The sequence below is a fragment of the Pangasianodon hypophthalmus genome, chromosome 8 (assembly GCF_027358585.1).
Source record: "Pangasianodon hypophthalmus isolate fPanHyp1 chromosome 8, fPanHyp1.pri, whole genome shotgun sequence".
Classification (NCBI taxonomy): Eukaryota; Metazoa; Chordata; class Actinopteri; order Siluriformes; family Pangasiidae; genus Pangasianodon; species Pangasianodon hypophthalmus.
The window spans coordinates 26508172-26530741 of record NC_069717.1 but is presented as its reverse complement, the minus strand read 5'-3'; the positions used below and the strand labels follow the sequence as shown (position 1 = coordinate 26530741).

At 40.3% G+C, this 22570-nt stretch overlaps 2 protein-coding genes across 6 annotated transcripts in view; both read right to left on the bottom strand.

Annotated features, from left to right (window-relative positions):
* The window catches only part of rimbp2b (RIMS binding protein 2b), a 104090-nt gene extending 103516 nt beyond the window's left edge, over positions 1 to 574 (bottom strand). For all 4 annotated transcript variants that reach the window (XM_026945873.3, XM_053236302.1, XM_053236304.1 and 1 more), the window contains exon 1: positions 242 to 574. The gene's annotated coding sequence lies outside the window, so the exon portion shown is untranslated. The remainder of the gene's footprint in view (positions 1 to 241) is intronic.
* Positions 575 to 6798: 6224 nt separating this feature from the next.
* Positions 6799 to 21971, bottom strand: stx2b (syntaxin 2b). 2 transcript variants are annotated; one of them, XM_026945913.3, is made up of 11 exons: positions 21630 to 21971; positions 18598 to 18678; positions 18269 to 18368; positions 16471 to 16545; positions 16073 to 16146; positions 15576 to 15684; positions 12580 to 12653; positions 12028 to 12165; positions 10948 to 11058; positions 9280 to 9452; positions 6799 to 9194 (listed from the first exon to the last, which is right to left on the bottom strand). In XM_026945913.3, exons 1-10 carry the CDS (start codon positions 21657 to 21659, stop codon positions 9315 to 9317), a joined length of 930 nt encoding a protein of 309 aa, XP_026801714.1. In that variant the 5' UTR covers positions 21660 to 21971; the 3' UTR covers positions 6799 to 9194; positions 9280 to 9314. The 2 variants fall into 2 exon arrangements, with proteins under 2 accessions (XP_026801714.1, XP_026801715.1); XM_026945914.3 differs by lacking the exon at positions 9280 to 9452.
* Between the last annotated feature and the right edge of the window lie 599 nt (positions 21972 to 22570).

Genomic DNA, 22570 nt, shown 5'->3' with positions numbered 1-22570 from the left:
AAAAACAATTTGACAGATGACAAAACCAAGTAGCTTCTAAAAGCCGAAAATAATCAGCAGCTGACCGGAAATAGAATAGCTGGCATCCGAATTATTAGTCCCCGTGCTATTAGTACGCATACTATTTTCACACACTATCTAGTACGGAAGTGTGCTGTTTTCCAACCCACCCGTGTCAAGGGTACTATTCTAGCATACTGTTTAGTACGGTAAGTATGCGGTTCGCCTCTGAGTAGCCTACCTGTCTGCTCGGTGGCTTCCTCCGCTGCGCTGCGTCCGTTAATAACGGCGGCTCCGACCCCCCCTTTCCGTGTGAGCGCTGCCGTATCCTACTGCGCCGCCGGACTGTGAGGTTGTTGTTGTTGTTGTTGTTGTTGTTGTTGATGGGGAAGGAAAAAAAAGGGCAAATATCCGCGGGTCGCTTGGCCGGTTTTGGGAGCAGCGTCTCAGAAACAGTGAGCGCGAGACGCAGGAGATCCAATGAGAGAGCGCACGAGACACCGAGAGGACCGGAGAGGAGAGAGAGAGCGCGCGCGTGAGAGAGAGAGAGAGAGAGAGAGAGAGAGAGAGCAGCGTCTCGGTCACTCGCGCGCTCTGACACGCTGCTGCTGCTGCTAGATTGCGCCTCCTCTCTCTCTCTCTCTCTCTCTCTCTCCTCTGTGACTGGAGTTGACAAGGTCGCCTGGGCTGTTTTGGGGTCTCTCTCTTCATACACAGCTCACAATCCATCCATCCATCCATCCATCTACTCATCAGTGAATCCAACCATCTATCCATCCCTCCAATCCTCTCCCCATCCATCCTACCTTCCATCCATTTATCCATCCATCCATCCCTCCAATCCTCTCCCCATCCATCCTACCATCCATCCATTTATCCATCCATCCCTCCAATCCTCTCCCCATCCATCCTACCATCCATCCATTTATCCATCCATCCATCCATCCCTCCATCCCTCCAATCCTCTCCCCATCCATGATACCTTCCATCCATCCATCCATCCCTCCAATCCTCTCCCCATCCATCCTACCTTCCATCCATTCATCCATCCATCCATCTACCCATCCATCCCTCCAATCCTCTCCCCATCCATCCTACCTTCCATCCATCCACCCATTTATCCATCCATCCCTCCAATCCTCTCCCCATCCATCCTACCTTCCATCCATCCACCCATTTATCCATCCATCCCTCCAATCCTCTCCCCATCCATCCTACCTTCCATCCATTTATCCATCCATCCATCCACCCATCCATTTATCCATCCTTCCATCTTTCCATCTATGCACATGTACATCCACCCCTCTACCCAACCATTCCATCCATCCATCCATCCATCCATCCAGTTAATATATTCATTATCTCTCCATACACATCTCACAATCCATCCATCCATCCATTTATCCATACTTCCATCTTTCCATCCATGCACTTGTCCATCCATCCATCCATCCATCCATCCAATATATTCTTCCATCCATCTGTCCATCTTTCCATTCATCCCTCCTTCCATCCATCATTTATCTACCCATCCCTCCAATCCTCAATCCATCTTTCCTTCCATCCATCCATTCATTTCTCCATCCCTCTACCCATCCATTGATCCACCCAATATATTCATTGATCAATTCAGCCATCCTTCTATCCATCATTTATCCACCCATCCCACCATCCAACCTTCCATCTGTGCTTCTGACTGTTTGTCAATCTATCCATAGTTCTGTTCATTCGACCATCCATACACCCATCCATCCAAGCATCCATCCTTCCATCCATCCATCCATCCATCCATCCTTATGTTCATCCGACCATCCATTTATCCATCCATCCTTCTCTCCTGCATGTCTTTCCCTCTGTTCATTTGAGTTTTGATATGGTTACCCTATACAAATATAAGTATAGAGAACACAGAGAGAGAGAGATAGAGAGAGAGATAGATAGAGAGAACCAGCAGAACCAGCTGTCCAATCAGAGTCCAGAGTGCGCTCTATTAACGGGGTTATTTGTCAACTTCCGGGTTTCCCACCAAACCAGCTGCCGTCACGCGACACACTGCTGCACCCTTGTGGCTGTATTCGGTACTGTCTATCCACTGTTTTCATACTGTCTTACACAATCTCATTTATTTGAGCCATTAGAGCTTTTTTCTCTAAATTTTCACTCTTTAAGATGTTTTATTAAAATTTCAGGTAACATTATTGAGTTTCAGATGAACCCCTTTTCTTTCAGTGACCAGTCAAGCAGCCTTACAACTACAATAATTAAATAATTCAATAATAACCATAACAGCACTGATACATGTTGATATTAATCTCCACCACTGTCATGTGATACATATCTCTGACCCCTGGGGGGCGGGGGAGTGGTCTTCCCCAGCCATCACAGGTTTTGAAATGTTTCTGTATGCATTCTGTATGTATTAGGTGTGGTGATCCACCTTCACCTTCTCATATGTCCTCGCTGGTGCATTGCTCCCATTAGCGATGAGTGACAACTGCTTCTGGATCCAGCGTAGCTCCTTCTGCGACTGTTTCAGCATCAGCTCCGCTTTAGACCGTCTGTCAGCCCCCATCATCTCCTGAAACATCAATACACACTTCATTCACTCGGAGAAACCCAGAGCTGAAACATCATCTTGCATTTATTCCTATTTATTCTTAACTGTGGGCTAAACCTATTTCTTTAGGTTCCTGGTGCGCTCCCTCTGGACTGGGAACCTTCAACGAAGGTTAAGCTGGGGTTATATTACATGTACAGTTCACGTCCTCTTGCGAAATGGTCATGTAGCCCAATCCATGACCAGAAGATTGGTAACAAAAAAACCTTCCACATTTGTGCAGCAATTTAGTTGTGAATTTGGGAATTTATTCTGCTTCGAGTTCTAGATATTTACACAGACATTTGTACATTGGGAGTTTGCTAGCAATGAACTGGTTGCTAGCAATCCAGCTAATACAAGAAATAAAAACTAGAAAGATAGTTATGCATCTAATCCAGCCTTCTGACAGGCTACATACTGTATATGTCTATTTATATCTTTATCTATAATCAATCTGGAAAGCATTATATAAAATATCATGCTTGCACATAGCTAACAAATAGTAGTTCCTCCATTTTAGATCTTTAGTACTACGTTAGTGAGCAATACAGTGAATGTTGTGTGGTGAAGTTTAGCCAAATTGAACGCTATGAAGAGTTTAGTTTATGAATGTTACTCAGACCGGAAGACTATGAGGCGAAATCAGTGATCACGGCGACACAAGAATAAAGAACTGTTCACATTAACCAGGAACTCAAAATTGTCAGAACCAAAATTGTAAGTTCTTATGTTTCTTATGTAACCCACAATGAAGGGTTACTATGGTTACAGACTGACACCTTGGTTAATAATAGACTATAAGTCCGTTACAGTAAATTAATTAGGAACACTTGTAATAATTTGGGTTTCTATATTAGAAATGCAGCATTTTATATCTTAGATATTGTTTTTATACAGTGTGTCTGTAAAGTCAGGAACCAACAGGAGTTACACTACATATATATGATTTTGTATTTATTATTTAGTTACACTTATTTTTATATTTATTTTTTCCTTACAAGTGAAAAAAATGGCGTTAACATTGATTGAAAGGGCCGAGGTAGTGCTTCATGGTACTTTAATTGGTTCCTGACTTTTCTCACACACACACACACACACACACATACCGAAACACACCCACAAGTAAACACGCATAACAAATAACATACAATCTGACACTCCGCGTCCTCAATCTCTAAACCATCCCTCGTCATACACCATACAACAGAGTCATACATTCAGACCAAGCCACAAACACAATCCTGTAATCTACACATAATCTACACCTGATCTTAATCCTCACATACAAGTGCTGCAGCAGTGTGTACATTAATCCATAACCTACGAAAGAACCTTGAACCAGATAATCTACACTTATTCTCTCACTGAGCTCCAGACAGATGCTGCACAACTTGTATCCCCTGATGTTTCTCCACATCGCACTGCCCCCGTGGACCCCCTGCGAGATTATTAATCCCTGCATTTCCAAGATGTTATGTAAGTATGGATGCTGGGTTACACTGGCTATCAAGAAAGCAGATTAAGGCTGCATTCCAATATTGTTTTACACACCTTTATTGACTTCTTCTTACCATTTACCCATGGGAGGATTCTCTGTGTGGTTTTAAGGGCCAGGCCAATATTTTATTAGGTCAAGTGAAGTTTGTTAGATGAGCTCTTAGAGCTCTTAGAATAGACATTAGTGCAGACATCTAAAGTTTTCATAAAATATTGAATTTCTCAAAAATATAACATTGATTTGTTCAAAATAGGTTTTATTTAACTGACTATTCCATGACATGACTGACAATATTTGCTAGCTTGTTATCAACAGAGCTATTAAGCATGCTAAGAATGAATAGTTAGCATGCTAGCAAACCAACATGGCTCAGTATGGAAGTAATGAAGATTGGACAAATATACTTTTCTGTGGTTGGTGCTTAACCTAACTAGATGTATTTGATGAAGGTGTAAGTACTAAAAAATACTATACTAAAAATAATCTACTGTAGGTAAACATGTAGGAACATCTCTTGTTAAATCTCAATAAATATATGCACAATAAATATGCACAAATATGCAATTTGGAAACGCCCACACATTCTCATTCCATTCAAATTAGCTAACTATTAGCTGTTACAACTAACGTGAAGTAGCTCGCTGGCTAGCTAAGTGTTAGCAAACTAGCCTGAGAAAATCTCTGCAAAATTATTGTGGCCCAAACTGGAACCATCTCTGCAATCAGCTGCCCAAGTGGAGCTAAAAATTTTAAAAATCACGTCTATGTAATTGAGTTGTCATGCTCATTCAATCATTGCTGCCACTTGCACAAACTTGATTGCTAATATTTAATAAGTGTGCATTATGAGGAGCTTATAACATGTAAAGCATTGTCTGCAATTTTAATTCAAAAAGGAAATTGGATCAACCAGCAATGCCTTCTGGGTAAATTCTGGTTCTGGTGTTTACCTTTTTTAAATAGTCTTGATGCTGATCCCTAAATCTGATGATCATCTGAGCTAAAGTATTAATGGAACAACCTTTAAAATGCAACAGGGATTCTTTTATGGTTCCTCCAATGGTGATGGATGCTAATAGAGGACTATTTAGGAACAATAAACCCATAATAAGTATTTTTCCCATGAGGAGATGGATCAATGTCAGGGATTCAAGGTCTGACCCAAAGGTCAGACCATAAAAAAAGAGGTTAAAATGGGTGTTTGTTCTGTTAGATGCACTTTTGGTCCATATCAGATTTGAAGTCTTGTGCACAGCTACAACGGTTGTCTTTTCTAGATATTCTAGACACCTTAGAAACGGCAAATCATTTACGAGTGTGTGCTCATTACAGCAGTAATACATCTCCGTCTACTAGTTCTGCGTCAGATCGTAATGCCTTCTGGGTAAATTCTTCTCCTGATGAAGTTCTGCAGTTATGTTCACTTCATCCTTCTAAGAGCTGTAAAGTATGAATCAACCCTTAAGATGGAGGCAGGTGTACCATCAATGGGAAACGGTAATGAGACAGAGTCCATTGGTCCTTGCGGGGAATTTTGGTCATGACCATGAGATGGCAGTAAACACACACAGGGACGGTTGATTGTTCCGTGACGATCCTTTAAAACCTGCATTGAAGTAAAGGCTGGTTCGATCTTGAACAACTGTCTATGCAAAATTTCAAATTTTCTTCGTGTCTATGTGGGGTTCCTCAGGGTTCTCCGGTTTCCTCCCACCTGCCATTAGGTGTACTTGAGATTGTAAATTGTTCCTAGATGTGATTGAATGTATTCACGCCTCATGTCCACCATGATCCAGATCCAGATCCAGAATGATACATAGACGTTCTCACATAATGAATCCTGTTCATTCTGTTCATGGCATATTCTGAGAGAATTTCCATGTGAGACGTCCAATATTAGGCCAGGTCTGACTCGAATCAGCTCATTTTTTTGGTCTGTTCTCAAGTACCTTTGAAGAATCTTGCATACAATCACAACCATATTTTCTTATCCTCAAAAGATTCAAACGCCACAAGAAACGCACATCCATTTTTCACAAACACATTCAACTCCTTCATCATCTACACATCACTCACTGCACACACTTTATACGTTATAATTTATAAATGTGTTTTTACAGAAATAAGCTTTGGAGTATTTAATGATAGTAAAGGTATGAAAATATTTCACTCACGTTGTATAAGTGCTCCGTCCTGATGGAACCTCGTCTCCCGTTTACGCCTCATCAGTTCTCCCATCAGCTTTATGGCTCAGGTGAGCTGTGTGTGTTTATCCTGCCATGTATGTGTGTCTTTGAGTGTGTGTGTGAGAGAGAGACAGAGACATGTGTTCCTGCACCTGCCTCCATTTTGTCACAGTCACTGAGTTGCTCATCATGATAAGTGTATATATATATATATATATATATATATATATATATATATATATATATATATATATATATTAATATCTAAAATCAAACATATGATAACTATCCTTTTTTAAAATACCATCTTAGATTGTAGAGTTATTGCTTAATTGTGCTACTTTATTTATATCCCCTCATATATTTCTCTCTCTCTCTCTCTCTCTCTCTCTCTCTCTCTCTCTCTCTCTCTCTATATATATATATATATATATATATATATATATATATATATATATATATATATATATATGGCATTATAAATGTTTTTTTAATATAAGAACCAAATGCACAAATTGCACAATTCCATTTTAATCACAGAAATTGACTTTTACATACATAGCTATAGGAGCATTCAGTATATCCAACAAATTCTCACAAACAAACATGTTCAAAGGTCTGATATCAGCCTTCCATCCCTGAAACACCCAGCAGTCAGTGACATTACATAAAAAAAACACTGCCATCTTTTCTTTTTTCTATTTTCCATCCTGATCTGAGGTGTACACCAGATTATAAAGGAAAATCACATACAACATGGCAGCGTTTAAAGTGAGCTGTGAATCTGTGCACCATTACATCACTTATCTCATCATTAAGGGCACTGACGTGACGAAGCAGTCTTTTTTTCCCCCCCATCACTGGCTTTTTAACATTTGGCTGAATAATAAGTGCACTTGATGTGTGTATTCTGTGTTACAATATTAAGTGCACTTCTTGGGATTGCATCAGCGTCTGCGGTCTTCGGTCAGACCTCACAAGGCAGCGAGCGACGTTACACATCATAGTGCTGCGGAGCAAAGAACACTACTCAACTGTGCAACTCTCAGGCAGAAATATTAGCGTATAAAGTTTGAATATGACGTAAAGACAACCAGTGATGACAAAAATGCACATCTATTATTGACATCATATATGAAGGGCAAAAGGCATCGATCAGCAATCAATCAATAAGTTATAAACAAGGCCATGTTAAACAGTGAATAAAATGTAAACACGTGAACGCTTATTGAGAGTCCAGAGTTCAGAGCTCATGAAACGGATGTAGAGTATAGAAGATGCAAAAAACAGTAAATTATGGTTCAGCTTCATGAGTGTGATGCAAATGTAAACCAGACCCGAGATCAAGACTTTGCAACAAATCACAATAGTGAAGGCTTCACAAACCAATCCAGAGTTTCACTTCATGAAGGATGAAGAAACTGGCAATTTCAACAGAGTTTATAAAGAGAATTATTATAGGAGAGAAGTATCTTAAGTTTCTTTTCTTTTAGGAAGATAAAGTAGTATCAAAAGACCAAAAATATTAAACTGATAGTTCTGGCTAAATACGTTCTTGCCGCGAATCACCCAAGACAAGTTTAAGTGTCTGAAATTTCCTTCGTTATTTATATTTGTGGAGCTAAATTGACAATGAAGTTAGCAAATAAGGGAGTTTAGCAACTGCACAAAATTTAAGGCAAATTACACAAAGTTTCCAGAGAAACTGGAACGATACGGACAAACGTCCATCACCAGCTGTGCAAAATATTAGAGGGGCAAATCAGTTGACCAGTTCAATCGTAACAATATGTGTGACGAATTAAAGGACTTTTTGACTCTTATGCTGTCTGGGGGCATTTATTTATTTTTGTTGCCATGGTTTGGCTCCACTTGTTCACTTAGGGGGAAGCAAATCACCTCTGCAGTTCTTCTGACTGATCACATTTATCCTATAATGACACATTTCTTTCCTGATGGGTGTGGTCTTTCCCAGGATGACTCCGCCCACATCCACAGGGCATAAGGGCTCACTGAATGGATTGATGAGGATGTAAATCATCTGCCATGGCCTTCACACTCATCAGATCTCGAAGCAATGAGGATCTAAGGGAGATTTTGGAGCGACGTGTTAGAAAGCAACAGAACTCTCCACCATGCTCATCGAAACACAGACTGAGGGAAGATCTTCTGGAAGAACTGGTGTTCATCGCTCCTGTACAGATCCAGAGACTTGAAGAATCGATACCAAGGAGCACTGAAGCTGTTCTGGTGGCTTGTGGTGGCCCAACACCATACTAACACACCTGGAAGTATATTTTCATCTACTAAACTATATAATTACACCTTCAAACGTTGGCCTTTGTCTGATGCTCATATGGAACTGGTAGCTATAAGCTCATTAGCTCGTAGCAAACTTTGGCCACCAAATATGTCTTGGCTGATCGACTACCTTTGTGGACACTGTGTTCATTTTATTTTTTGGCCAAAATGTTGTTCTAAATCCATAATGAGCATCACATTAGATGAACAATGGTGTACGGTGATGACAAGGAAACGTAAACGTAGCCCTTTTAGGAATCCGGAGGTTATGAAAAGCTTTATATTTTCATCCCTTTATAGGAAGAGGAAGAAAAAACCTGGCCATGAATGTCTATAACAAAACGTCACAGTAAGAAAATATTAAATCTCAGCTCCTGGAGAAATGAGGAATCTTTCTTCTTCAGCATTCGAAACTCTATAAACACGAGCCATAAGATTAGAAAAATCGTAGTAGTAGCAAAACGGCTAAATACGAAGCTTTTAGTTTAGCGCTGAAGGTTCTGGACTTCTTTGGTTGGAGTCTTGGTGGCTAACCAGCAAACACTCCGACGATAATGATGAGCAGTAGGAGAAGGCACACCGATCCGCAAATGGCAACATACACAATTTTCTGATAAAAGGAGAAAGAGAAAAAGATGTAAGTAAGTCATCTATGAATCAGGCATTATTATGAGCTTACATGATGAAATACATACTCGGATCAGTCAGTGTGTTAGTAGAGGAAGCATGCTTAAGCAGGATTGGTTGATGTAGTAATGGACGATGCGGCGGTTATAGACGATTTAGATGACAGGCCCACGGAAAGGCCGATGATTAGCACGAGAACACCGATTATCACCAGCACGATCACAGCCAGAATGATATATTTCTGTCCAGAATACAGAAAAACAAAATGTCACCACTGACTGAAGGCATGTACTGATTACATTTCCTTCTCATGATAATTAAACAATATTATTCTACACTATTCTGTTTAGGAGACCAGGGGACGTGTCCTTCAGGCCGAAGTCCATATGCGAATGGAGTGACACACTCTCTAATTATTTCTGAACAGGCACCAAGCGCTCAAAAATAGATTTATGACTGTGTAAAAGAGGTAAGGTTCTTTCACGTATCCTCTATAATTAACTGTACTCGTGTTGACTAGCCAGCTAGCGTTAGCCGTGAAAACATACAGAAATCCTGTCAGGTTTTATCCAGCTGTCAAGAATTAGCAGTAAAAATGAGTAAACATTTATAAATATGAAGTTGTTTATAAAAATAACTTTATATCAGCCTAGCTCATGTTAGTCCGCTGTTGAGCATTATCAGTGAAAAAAAAAATTGATTATGACTTAAAAGGTGCTCTCAGAAATCCTGTCAGGTTTAGCTCAGGTTAGCAAGCTTGCTAGCATTAGCAGTAAAATTCTTTGCATTTATGAATATGATATATAGTGTTTTCCTCCAGCAATCCTGCCAGGTTAGCTCATGTTACCTAGCTGACTAGCATCAGCAGTCAGGATTATGAACATTTAAGAATATGATGTAAAAATGTTATTTAATTATGAAATTCTGTCAGGTTAGCTCATGTTAGCTAGCAAGCAATCGCAGGGAGTGAGGATTATCGACAAATATTAAACTTAAATAATATCTTTGATAACAAAATCTTGTTACTATTAGGGAAAAGAATTATAAATATCTATGATCTAAAATGTCTTTTATTAACTCATGAATTCTTTAATTATTAAATGCTGTCAGGTTAGCTCATATTAGCTAGCTGGCAAATGCGTAGAAGTACGCACACAATTAGGAATGCCAATGACTTCCTTCTTTTTACTTGAAGACTTCCATATATGGACCCAAAGAGGAACCCACACCCCTGTTTATGACCACGCCCACTCATATTTCTATATCCAGACTCAATGACAAGGCAACATTTCCATATATGGGCTTTTCTGTAGTCCGAGATCTGCAAATAGACCCCACTGGTTCTGTACTCATCTGGAGAACAGAATTATGGGATATAAGGAATTATAGGATATATGGAATGCAGCTGTCATATTTGTCCGCCTTATGTCCATGATAACAATACTGTGTGTGTGTGTGTGTGTGTGTGTGAGAATATCACTATACACCCTATAACTGATTAACAGCACATGCCCAGTCAGTGATCTCTGATTCATTTTTGCTTTAAAACGAGGAGGAGAAGAAGGTAAAAGCAGTTTAAGTGCAGGTTAACACAAAAATAAAAGCCACCTTGCAGGTATGTTCAGACATGTTTAAACCTGTGTGATTAAAGATTAGCAGAAAGCACTGTGAAGTGAAGGTGAGTGGGTGTGTGTGTGTGTGTGTGTGTGTGTGTGTGTGTGTGTGTGTTTTCATACCCGGCGGGCGCTCTTCTGGTACCTCACAGCTTTCTTCACCTCCTCATTAGCTTTGCCTACGTACTCCACTGCGTTCCTCACGTTGTTCTCTATGTTGTCGATCATCTCACCCTGTACAGACATGTGTGTGTGTGTGTGTGAAAACAGAACGAACATGATTAAAATGCAGCTATATTTAAAGACAAAAAAAATCAACAAAAATCCACCTGAAGTACACGTTTAACCACCCGTCACGTCACACACATTTCTTAGAATACGCCTTTTGTTGCTTAATGTAGGAAATATTTTATTCTCAGATTTTATTGAAAATCCATGTCAGTTTTCTAATTAAATATAAGAATTGTACCAAGTATGCGTCTAAAACTGATACTACATGTTCCATGACATTACATGTAAGTAACTGGAGTTGTAAAAGTAAATCAGTGCTGTGGACCCAATAATAAAATCTAATATTAAAAGGTGCAATAGTCAGTATTTTTCATTTCTTACTAGTACAAATAATGTGGAAAATTATGTAGAAATGATAAAAACTAATAGTTTAAGCCATTGTCTCAGAAAAAGTGTATTACGTAGCTCAAAAAAAACCCCGGTTTGGAAACCTGCCTTCTGGTCCGGAATGGTTGTTTATATTTGGATTGGCCTCCTGTCAGTCATCTTATAGACACGCCCCCAACACCCCTTCACATCCTCATAAATCCAGAGGAGAAGTTACTTGTAACTTGGCTTTGAAGCAGCTGAATGTCCGAGTGCGCGTGTAAGTGATGTCGTTGCTAATGGTAACTTTAGTTAACATGCTAACTATACCGCCATAAGTTTTGAGGGTGGAGCTTTGTGTATGTGGGTGGAAATAGGGGCAGGCTCAATGACTTAAAAAAAAAAATCATTCAAATCTTATTCAAATCCACCCATTTAACCATTAGAGAGCTTTTTTTTCACAAATCTTACATGATGCACCTTTAATGCATGTCAATTTTGAGCCATTAAGATATCCCACGTAGCCCCTCATTCAAAACGCCAGGATTGATAAATATAAAAAAAATACATTAATATGCCTCGTCACTGATTAAACAGGGGCTCCACCTGCGTCTCTACGAGCATAGCCATGTCCACAAACATGCCGTGGAGCTCTTTGATGCTGGACTCGAGCCGTATGATGTCTTTGTGCCGTGACTCGATCTCGTTCAGCACCTGCTGGGTGATCTGCGAGTCCAAGATGATCTGAGGAGAGAGAGAGAGAGAGAGAGAGAGAGAGAGGAGGTGCAACAGTAAGCTGCTGTCTGGAGATGTGCTACAACACTGATGAAGAAAAAAAAAAAAGCACACTGAGCTGAACAACATGGAGGCACGTGTTGCCAGATTTTGAGATTTTGCTTTTTTTCAGACCTTTGACTGTTCAGCAGGCGGGCAACAAGTGACTATTACAAGGAAAATCTCTTTACTGTGGAGGTGGATAAGGAAAAAAACATGATGAGGTGTGCTGTTATGAGAAAACAATCAACAGCAGGGTGGTGTGATGTGGGCGATGCTAAGACCCCTAAGTTGATTATTTGCCTATAACAGCATTTTATGTTGTGGACCGTCTGTGAATTAATAATAGTCGTAATATTCAAGACTCCAGTTCATCAAACTCACATCCGAGGTAAAAATGGAGGGGTTCCCGCTCTCCAGCATGTCCTCCAGTTCCTCATTGGTGGTCCTCCTTCCAGCTGCAAGAATACACACAACAACAACTCTGATTTATATGCCATCTCTGATATTTATGCACACTATGTGTTTATGTGTGTGTGTGTGTTTATATGTGTGTGTGAAATAAAAAGTGATTGTACGTAATACTATTGTGTCCCTGATGTTTATATTCATTTTTGTATGAGTGCATTTTGTGTGTTTATGTGTGTGTGAGAGAGAAATGCGACCCTACATGACTTGTGTTTATTCAGCTGGGAGAAGCAGAAAGTCTAGAGAAAGAACAATAGCATGACTGAAACCTGTGTGTATACAACCATGCGTGCGCACACACACACACAAACACACACACACACACACACACACACACACACGGGGAGGATAGGGAGAAATTCTCTTAATTTTGCCTCTCTATTCCCTGTTCCCAACACCTACAGAACGTCATACAACCTAAAACAGCATGATCTAAGCGATAAACACACAATATTTGCTAAAGCTCCATGCTGCTCCCACTGGGCAGGCTTTCTGTTACACTCCGGGGATGGAAGAGAAACGAGGGAGAGAAGATTGCAGGGAGAAACAGTAGGGACATGAGGGACCAGGATGCTCACAGCTTCTGTTTATCTACATAACATACACATGATTCTGTGATATCCAGCAGTTTTGGGTAATTATTCTAAGGGTTTAATCTTATTATGAGAGTCATAGATGAAACAATTATTAGTCAATCATTTCACTAAAGATTAATATGCTTTTGAAAGTGTGGCGTTAGTTTATTTTTCCACAAATTATTATTCCCCCCATCCCCCCGACAACAGGACGTGTTAGTGTTCACCTAACACAGGATGGGGATCTATCGTGTGACAGGGAGCCAACCGATCGCAGGGCACAACCGCCCACACACTCATTCACACACTACGGACAATTTGGAAATGCCAATCATCCTACAATGCACGTCTTTGGACTGGGGGAGGAAACCGGAGAAAAAAAAAAGCACGGGGAGAACATGCAAACTCCGCACACACAGGGCGGAGGCGGGATTCGAACCCCCAACCCTGGAGGTGCGAGGTAAACGTGCTAACTGAAAACATACTGTATTGTATCGTATTGTGTAGAAGCCTGAAGTTTACACCCCTAATATAAATACTGCACTTTCAACTGGGTGCCGCAAACAAGTCGCCGTTCATGTTACGAGATCACTGTTGCGAGGCAAATGGGAAATACTGATGTAAACAATTCAGCTAGCTAGCTGATAATCTAATGTCTCTTACAATGCTATAGAGACAGTGGAAAGAAGACAAAATCGTCATACATTTCCCACATCATATAACTAAAATTAGACTGTAAATACACTTAGCAATGTCCATCTTTTTCTGCCATACTAAAAAACGTCAGCATTTCACATCAAAGTTACAACTTCACGTGACTTCTGAATTAGACAACATGTCTATATTTGAGTGTAGCATAACTTATTGTGTAATTTTTGGAGAAATAACTAACAAAACAGGCAAACAAAGAAAATGACATATATTGTTCACACCAACGATTGAATATAGAATATTGAATTTCTCACATTATCCACCCCGACACACATCAGCTGTTTGTATTTATTATTATAATTAATATCTTTTTTGCTACTTCAGGTGCTGTTACAACGCAGTTCACCTTAAAGGATCAATACTGTATTTATGGATCTTGTATTAATCACATGACGCAGCTTTAACAACACACCTGACCTAGAGCATGAATACAGCCTGAGTCACATGACCCCTTTCTCGGCCTGCTGTGGCGAGGACTATCTGACTCTCCAGTCTTGCGTTACCGAGGAAACGCCTACAACACGGTCTCTGGTGACAGAGAGGCTAGTCTCATGTGTCACACGCCGAACCAGGACCTAATTAAGCAGCTCCTGCTGGGACACGCACATAAACCGACTCACAAGTAGTCCCTGTGTAGACACATCTTCATATTTTGAGTCAATTTACTTAGTTTAACATCTATTGATATCAATGTGAGTGTTGAAATCCTCATCCACCCACTCTAATTTTTTTTTTTTTACTGAAATTAATAATATTGTTGAAAATCTGCTTAATAACTCTCATTAAGAGTTACAGGAGGTTAGAGGGGGATAAATAACAGCAAAGTTAATTCTCTAATATGAAAATGACCAAAAAGATAATATATCATGAAGACAAGGCAATGAGCTGCACAAATATGATATAAATATTACACAGATATTGCAGAATTGTGACTTTTTCTGCCACAAAGGAAAGCGTATCAGCTTTCAACAGTACAAGCCAGTGCAAAGCGTCATGGCCGACCTGAGGCTCAAGGGTTACAGCTATAAGTAGTCTTTGGTTTGTTTACACTTCCAGGTTCGGTTTATTTAAAATTATGTTACTCTGATTAATGTTAGGTTTTTCCCTGATTGGTAGAATGCTTTCCCCCCCCACTTTCTGGCAGTTTGGTCATTTGACAGTTCTTACCCATTAGCTAGCTCTTCCCCATCACACCTGCTTCCTCTGAAAACACATGAAGCCACCACATCTTCCTCATACATGACCACTGGCTAGTGTCGCTGTGATTGACAGGGGAGAGAGTGTATGACCCTCCTACCCAGAGAGTACAGTTAATTTTGCACTTTCAGATTCCCGGCATCTTCGGGATCGAACTTGCTCAGCGGCTAATGCTAGTAGTCAATGATGAGTTATGAGTTATGAGTTCTGTGTGTGTGTGTGTGTGTGTGTGTGTGTGCTTGCTTACAGTGAGAAATATGATAAACACTTGAGAAGTAGTTCAAGCATGTACATGTGCTGGAGGATATAGACAGAGAGACAGATAGACAAAGTGAGGGTATGTGCACTCACACACACACACTCACACACACACACACACACATATCAGTGGCACACATCAATGAGAGTATGTGTGTGTGTGTATCTCACTGATCTCCAGCTGTCTCTGGATCCTGCTCTTGCTGCGCTCTCTGAAGGAGACCTGCGTGTTGTTGTACTCGGTCATGACTTCCACAAACTTCCGAGACAAGACTGTGTACTACAGAGAGAGAGAGAGAGAGAGAGAGAGAGAGAGAGACCAAAACACAACACACTCAGCTTCATACCAAAATAAACACTGAAACAAAGGGGTTACACTGGGCGTTTTCTAATGAACTGCATGTCTGCCAGAACAGTTACGCTTCCATTTTAACTCTGAAACACGAGAGATGGTATTGCTTTATAGAGCAATGCTTTCATTTCAAAATTAATTTATTCCTTCATCTTTAACAAGCGCTTTATCCTGGTCAGGGTCTCGGTGGATCCGGAATCTCAGGATCACTTGGCGCGAGGCGGGATAACTACACCCTAAACTGAAGTTCCTGTTTCTGGGAACTAAAAAAAAAAAACCTAATCCAAAACACTTCTGAGAAGATGAGGATCTCCACCTGTGTTCTCTGGATGCGCTCGTCCACTGAGGCACGGTTGGCTTGGTCCTCGGGAGGCAAGCTCTGCTGCAGAGCTGATTATGGAGAGAGGAGAAATAATTTATTTGTGTAGAAATCTAGTTTTATACATGACAATCAAAATGTTTGACTTTTGCCATTACGGAGATGCAATTTGTCATATTGACATTATTTCTGAAAATTTGATATTGTCCAAACAATGTCGCCTGGTACAGATCACCCACAATGCACGTTGCTACACACAAATTAGGCCTGAGGAGTTGCTTAATGTACCCCTGTGGGCAGTGCAAAATCATTAGGGAAGTGAAAGACTTCTCTAATAGATGCACAATGTCATTCAATGTGTGAAAAAAACCTCACATACACACACACACACTCACTTTTGAGTTTGGTCCGCACCACATTGGCATTTTTCTTGATTTCGACCGTCAGCTGCTCGAGTTCTTCTTTGGTCTCTAAATGAAGAAATCATAAATGTAACAAACATGTTAAGTAGCGCAAAGCTGAACTAGTCAAAACCCACATGAGTGTAGCTCAAGGTTTGGTTCACGAAACGAGTTAGTTCCCGTTTTCACTTATGTTATTGCAGCTATAAACGGTCTTTCCCTCGTCTCTCTTTTCCCCTTTCTCTGGAAGTTACTCTGGTTACAGAGAAACCACAAAAAGTCCTGAACACTTTGCCGTGTCGGAAAACTTTAACGTTTCAGCTTTACCACTGATACTGGAGACTCCTTCTAAAAATTTCAAACAAACATCTATTTATGGAAAATCTCTGTTTTTCTCTGTTAAATAATGGCACTTAAAAAAAAAATCTGTTTATTATTAGTCTTAGACTGTGTTTATGTCCTCCATACAAGTCCCTATGAACGAGCTGTTACTATACAAACAATAACCTATTAGACCACACACATTAATATAAACCTGCGAATTGCTGCTGTTATAGAAACTTTAACCAATCAGAATCGAGAATTCACCTACATTATGGTATAAACCTAAATATTGCACAATCACAACAAAAACTACTTCTTAGGGAACAAGAAACGAAGGAAAAAAAGTGACTAATAAAAAGTGTAATGACAACCTTGCCAGTTGTTGGCTGTATGGAGAACAAAAGCACATTTTAACATGTCAAAGAGCAAACTATATAGCTATGATTGCAAGCTAGCTGAACAGAATACAGGAAAAGGTGCGTTCACATTCATGTTATGTTCGGTTGTGGTCTCGGAAATAATTAGCTAGGTAATTTACCGTCTGATTTACTAGCTGATGTAACAAAATGACGTAATTGTAGGAAAAAGTTACGTGCAGGTTTCATTCACCGTGTTGCGCACATGGCAACTTGGTGAGCTTTCATATATTTCATACGTTACAAAACCGCAAATAGTATATGAGCTTGTATGTTAATGAAGTTGGGTTGACAAACAATGACACAGAAGCTAAAAGCTAGAAGTTAAACGCTATCAGAGTTATTGTATTGTTCTAATGGCTGAAGGAGAATTTTATTTAACAGTTACATGTACTCTGGGTGAGCTGAGGTTGTGTACATTAGGAGTGTGTAAGTGTGAGAAAGAGAGAGAGAGTGTGTGTGTGTGTGTGTGTGTGTGTGTGTGTGTGTGAGTGATATAGAAAAAGGAAATAAAGAATTAACACGTGCTATGAATTGAGGATGTGCATAAAAAAAGAGTATTTAAAGGAGATGAATGAGTATTTGAAGGTGGGTAAGGTGAGGTTTCCTTCGCATGTTTCCTGGAGGATACAGTAGAAGTGTGTGCGTGTGTGTGTGTGGTGTGTGTGAGAGAGATTTCCTGCTTTTACTGTGCTCAGTACACAAGTGCAAGACAGGGTTATATTTAGCCTGAGCTGCACAAGTGTGTGAATGTGTGTGTGTGTGTGTGTGTGTTTGAAACAATGACTTCAGCCAGTGCTGTGACGCAAAATGAGCATTGTACATTAGCTAGCACTGCAAATTATACCGCGTTCACAAACAAGCAGATGTTCTGAATGTAATTAATTATTTTCAGAGATTGTATGGGTTTGCTTATCAGTGGCATGAAATAATCTAGAAGTTTGTATCTCGTATCCAATGCAAAGCTTTTCAAAGACTAGGGACACATACGTCATATGTGTGTGTGTGTGTGTGTGTGAGTGTGTTTGGTATATGACTGAGTGTGTACGCACTTTCATCAGGGTTAGGAGCTGAGAGGATCATGCTGTGCTTCTTCTTCACCTCGTTCACCTGCGAGGAAATCTTATCAATGATGCTCCTGACCTCCTCCACCTGAAACACATACAGTCAGAGCAGGTTTCTTCACCGTCCCATCTATTTATATCATACACTTTAATACCATCGATTCATTTTCATTTATTTCCCCACAGTCTTGGTTTTATTAATGATACCTACCTAGAGTTTACATTTCTTACACTATCTCCTTTACCAGATGAATTTTGCCTTATTTGTAAGTTAATTTAATGATAAATGTAAATGAAGAAGTTTATTAGCCACGTGCCTTTCTGAAAAAGCCCTCCATAAAGCCGCCTTGATCCACATGAACCACAAAACTTCCATCTTCCTCATCGCTGGGCCTCCCCTAAATCCAGGAAATATGGAATATATGAAACACTACTGTTTTGTTCAAATAAAATGGAAAAAAAAAAAAAAAAAAAACACTGAAAGCACATTTCTTCCTGGGAGACTTAATTATTAAAAGAGAAAATTTAGTTTACTATCTAGGCAGTCTTTCTAACTAACAAGACAGGACTAGTTGCAATATTTTTTTTAATCATTCACAATAATAAATCTAAATAAACTATTCCAAAATGGCAACCCTGTTTTTAACTGTCCTGTCTGCTGCTTTTATTCTGCTGCAATAATAACTCCACGGATCTTAATGGGGTAGAGTTCATGCTGCCCCCACGATTACACGACATCTAAAAGGTCGAGCAAATCAACAGAACAAATCAGCTTATATCTGTTGGATAGCAACATTTTTTAAATTATGAGTATTTCAATGGAATTTAAAATGTATGGAGTTGTGAATAAGGACTGTATGAAGATTAACATTTTGACTCCTAGTCATCTAGAACATTTTAGAGAGCTTGAATTTCTCCAATCACATTGCTTAAGTGTATATATACAGTCAGTCAAGCTGTTAGTCAGTCAGTTGGACAGTCAGTCAGACATTCATTCAGTCTGTTACTCAGTCAGTCAGCCAGAGTGATAGACAGTCAGACAATCAGAGATATATAGTCAGAAAGTCAGACAGTCAGAACGTCAGTTGGTCAGAAAGTCAGGCGGTCAGTAGTTCAGGCAGTCAGTTAGAACGTCAGACAGTCAGAAAATAAGTAAGTCAGTCAGTCAGAACGTCAGAAAGTCAGACAGAAAATCAGTCGGTCAGAAAGTCAGTCAGAAGTTCAGTCATTCAGTCAGAATGTCAGACAGTCAGAAAATAAGTCAGTCAGTCAGTCAGAACATCAGTCGCTCAGAAAGGCAGTCAGAATGTCACACAGTCAGAAAGTAAATCAGTCATTCAGTCGGTCAATCAGTCAGTCACAACGTCAGAAAGTCAGTCAGTCAGAAGTTCAGTTGGTCAGTTGGTCAGAAGTTCAGTCAGTCGGTCAGAAGTTCAGTGAGTCAGTCAGTCAGAAGTTCAGTCAGTCAGTCAGAAGTTCAGTCAGTCGGTCAGAAGTTCAGTCAGTCAGTCAGAAGTTCAGTCAGTCAGTCGGTCAGAAGTTCAGTCAGTCAGAAGTTCAGTCAGTCGGTCAGAAGTTCAGTCAGTCAGAAGTTCAGTCAGTCAGTCGGTCAGAAGGTCAGTCAGTAATTCGGTCAGTCAGTCGGTCAGAAGGTCAGTCAGTCGGTCAGAAGTTCAGTCAGTCGGTCAGTCAGTCAGAAGTTCAGTCAGTCAGTCGGTCAGAAGTTCAGTCAGTCAGTCGGTCAGAAGTTCAGTCAGTCAGAAGTTCAGTCAGTCAGTCAGTCAGAAGTTCAGTCAGTCAGTCGGTCAGAAGTTCAGTCAGTCAGAAGGTCAGTCAGTCAGTCGGTCAGAAGGTCAGTCAGTCAGAAGTTCAGTCAGTCGGTCAGAAGTTCAGTCAGTCGGTCAGAAGTTCAGTCAGTCGGTCAGTCAGTCAGTCGGTCAGAAGTTCAGTCAGTCAGAAGTTCAGTCAGTCTGTCGGTCAGAAGTTCAGTCAGTCAGAAGTTCAGTCAGTCAGTCAGTCAGAAGTTCAGTCAGTCAGAAGTTCAGTCAGTCAGTCGGTCAGAAGTTCAGTCAGTCAGAAGTTCAGTCAGTCAGTCGGTCAGAAGGTCAGTCAGTCAGTCGGTCAGAGGTTCAGTCAGTCGGTCAGAAGTTCAGTCAGTCAGTCGGTCAGTCGGTCAGAAGGTCAGTCGGTCAGAAGGTCAGTCAGTCTGTCGGTCAGAAGTTCAGTCAGTCAGAGGTTCAGTCAGTCAGAAGTTCAGTCAGTCAGTCGGTCAGAAGTTCAGTCAGTCAGAAGTTCAGTCAGTCAGTCGGTCAGAAGTTCAGTCAGTCGGTCAGAAGTTCAGTCAGTCAGTCGGTCAGAAGTTCAGTCAGTCAGAAGTTCAGTCAGTCAGTCAGTCAGAAGTTCAGTCAGTCGGTCAGAAGTTCAGTCAGTCGGTCAGAAGTTCAGTCAGTCGGTCAGTCAGTCAGTCGGTCAGAAGTTCAGTCAGTCAGAAGTTCAGTCAGTCGGTCAGTCAGTCAGTCGGTCAGAAGTTCAGTCAGTCAGAAGTTCAGTCAGTCTGTCGGTCAGAAGTTCAGTCAGTCAGAAGTTCAGTCAGTCAGTCAGTCAGAAGTTCAGTCAGTCAGAAGTTCAGTCAGTCAGAAGTTCAGTCAGTCAGTCGGTCAGAAGTTCAGTCAGTCGGTCAGAAGTTCAGTCAGTCAGTCGGTCAGAAGGTCAGTCGGTCAGAAGTTCAGTCGGTCAGAAGTTCAGTCAGTCTGTCGGTCAGAAGTTCAGTCAGTCAGAAGTTCAGTCAGTCAGTCAGTCAGAAGTTCAGTCAGTCGGTCAGAAGGTTAGTCAGTCAGTTAGACAGTCAACTATTCAGTCATTTGGACTTGAGAAAAGTATTTTATCCCCAATCTAAGTCATAACATTTTGTAGTGTCACAGAATGAGAAAAGACAAATATACAAAGCTAGAAAGTACAAACAAGATCCCCAGACCACAAAACTCTTGTGTCTGAATGTGCATGTGAAAACGTAGATGTCACTTAACCCTTATGTACTGAAACTGAGACCTGCGTAAAGCACGCGCTGCGCTGATCTGCGCAAAAGCTGCGCTGCTGGAACACACCCAAGGCCAAATCCCAAACAACTCGCTCATTCCTACATAACCGCAATACACCACACACCGAGACAGCGGGCTGTCTACACTATTTAGTGCACTACATATCCAACATGGCCGTTGTTTGGGATTCAGCCTGAATTTAGCTGACCTGACGCTAGCATCTGAAATAACAGTTTGAGCCGGGATATAAACCACACACACACAAAAAAAAAAAAACCTGTTGCATTTGTGAACAAACTGACTTTACTTACAGATTTCAGTTCAGCCAGACGGTCCCTCATTTTTGTAAATAAGCTCTAAATGAATAAAAGTTATTTTCCTGCTAATAAAAAGTGCCGGTCTGTTTCCATAAAAACACCCAAGTCCATCCCAACTCCGAGTGACACATCAACAGGCGGATGGTACATAAAAACGGACAAAAATAACAGTCAAGTAAACGTTATAAGACGGCAGTTAATCAGAAAATTAGTAAAATGTGTTGTAAAGTAACGGTGATGACGCTAACGGCCTGAGTGATGCTTCCTGCCGTCCGAGCGCGCGCGCGCCGCACATACACCTCAGCGCGCGCGAGCAACGAGCGCGCGCGCGCGAGAAGGAGGAGGGAGGGAGTGAGGGGGGTGTCATCAGTGTTTTCATTTAAATAAATAAATAAATAAATAAATAAATGTTATCTTATATTGATCTCAAATCTGCTGTGCGTTTAGTTATATTAATAAACTATTAAACTGTTGGTTAAAGGAGAAACAAAGAAATCCACAATGCAATTAATCCCTAATTAATCCATTTAAATCTAATACAATTATATTCTAGCATTTTTCCCAGAATTCCACTTTGGTTTTTTTTATGGAAAATAAAAACATAAATTAATAATTAAAAAAAAAAAAAAAAAAAACACTGTTTTTATTCCCCATTGTTGCCAGATTGAACAATCGAGTGCAAGCTGAAATATTTTTCTTTTGTGTTTCATATTAGTTCATTAATAATTAATTTAGTTACAGTTTGCTCTGATTTATTACAAAATTATTAAACTGTTAAAGAAGAAAAAAAGGGAATCTACAAAGCAATTAATCACTAATTAATCCATTTAAATCTACTACCATTGTTTACTAGCATTTTTTCCCAGAATTCCACTTTGGTTTTTAATAGAAAATAAAAACACAAATATAGAAATAAAAACAGCTTCTCATTGTTG

Excerpts from the sequence above, each read along its gene's own strand:
- stx2b (XM_026945913.3), bottom strand. The coding sequence starts at position 21,659 with ATGAGGGACCGTCTGGCTGAACTGAAATCT. Across the intron at positions 16,546-18,268 it reads AGCTCCTAACCCTGATGAAA|AGACCAAAGAAGAACTCGAG; the intron begins GTGCGTACACAC and ends TTCTTCATTTAG. Across the intron at positions 12,654-15,575 it reads CCAGAGACAGCTGGAGATCA|CTGGAAGGAGGACCACCAAT; the intron begins GTGAGATACACA and ends GTATTCTTGCAG.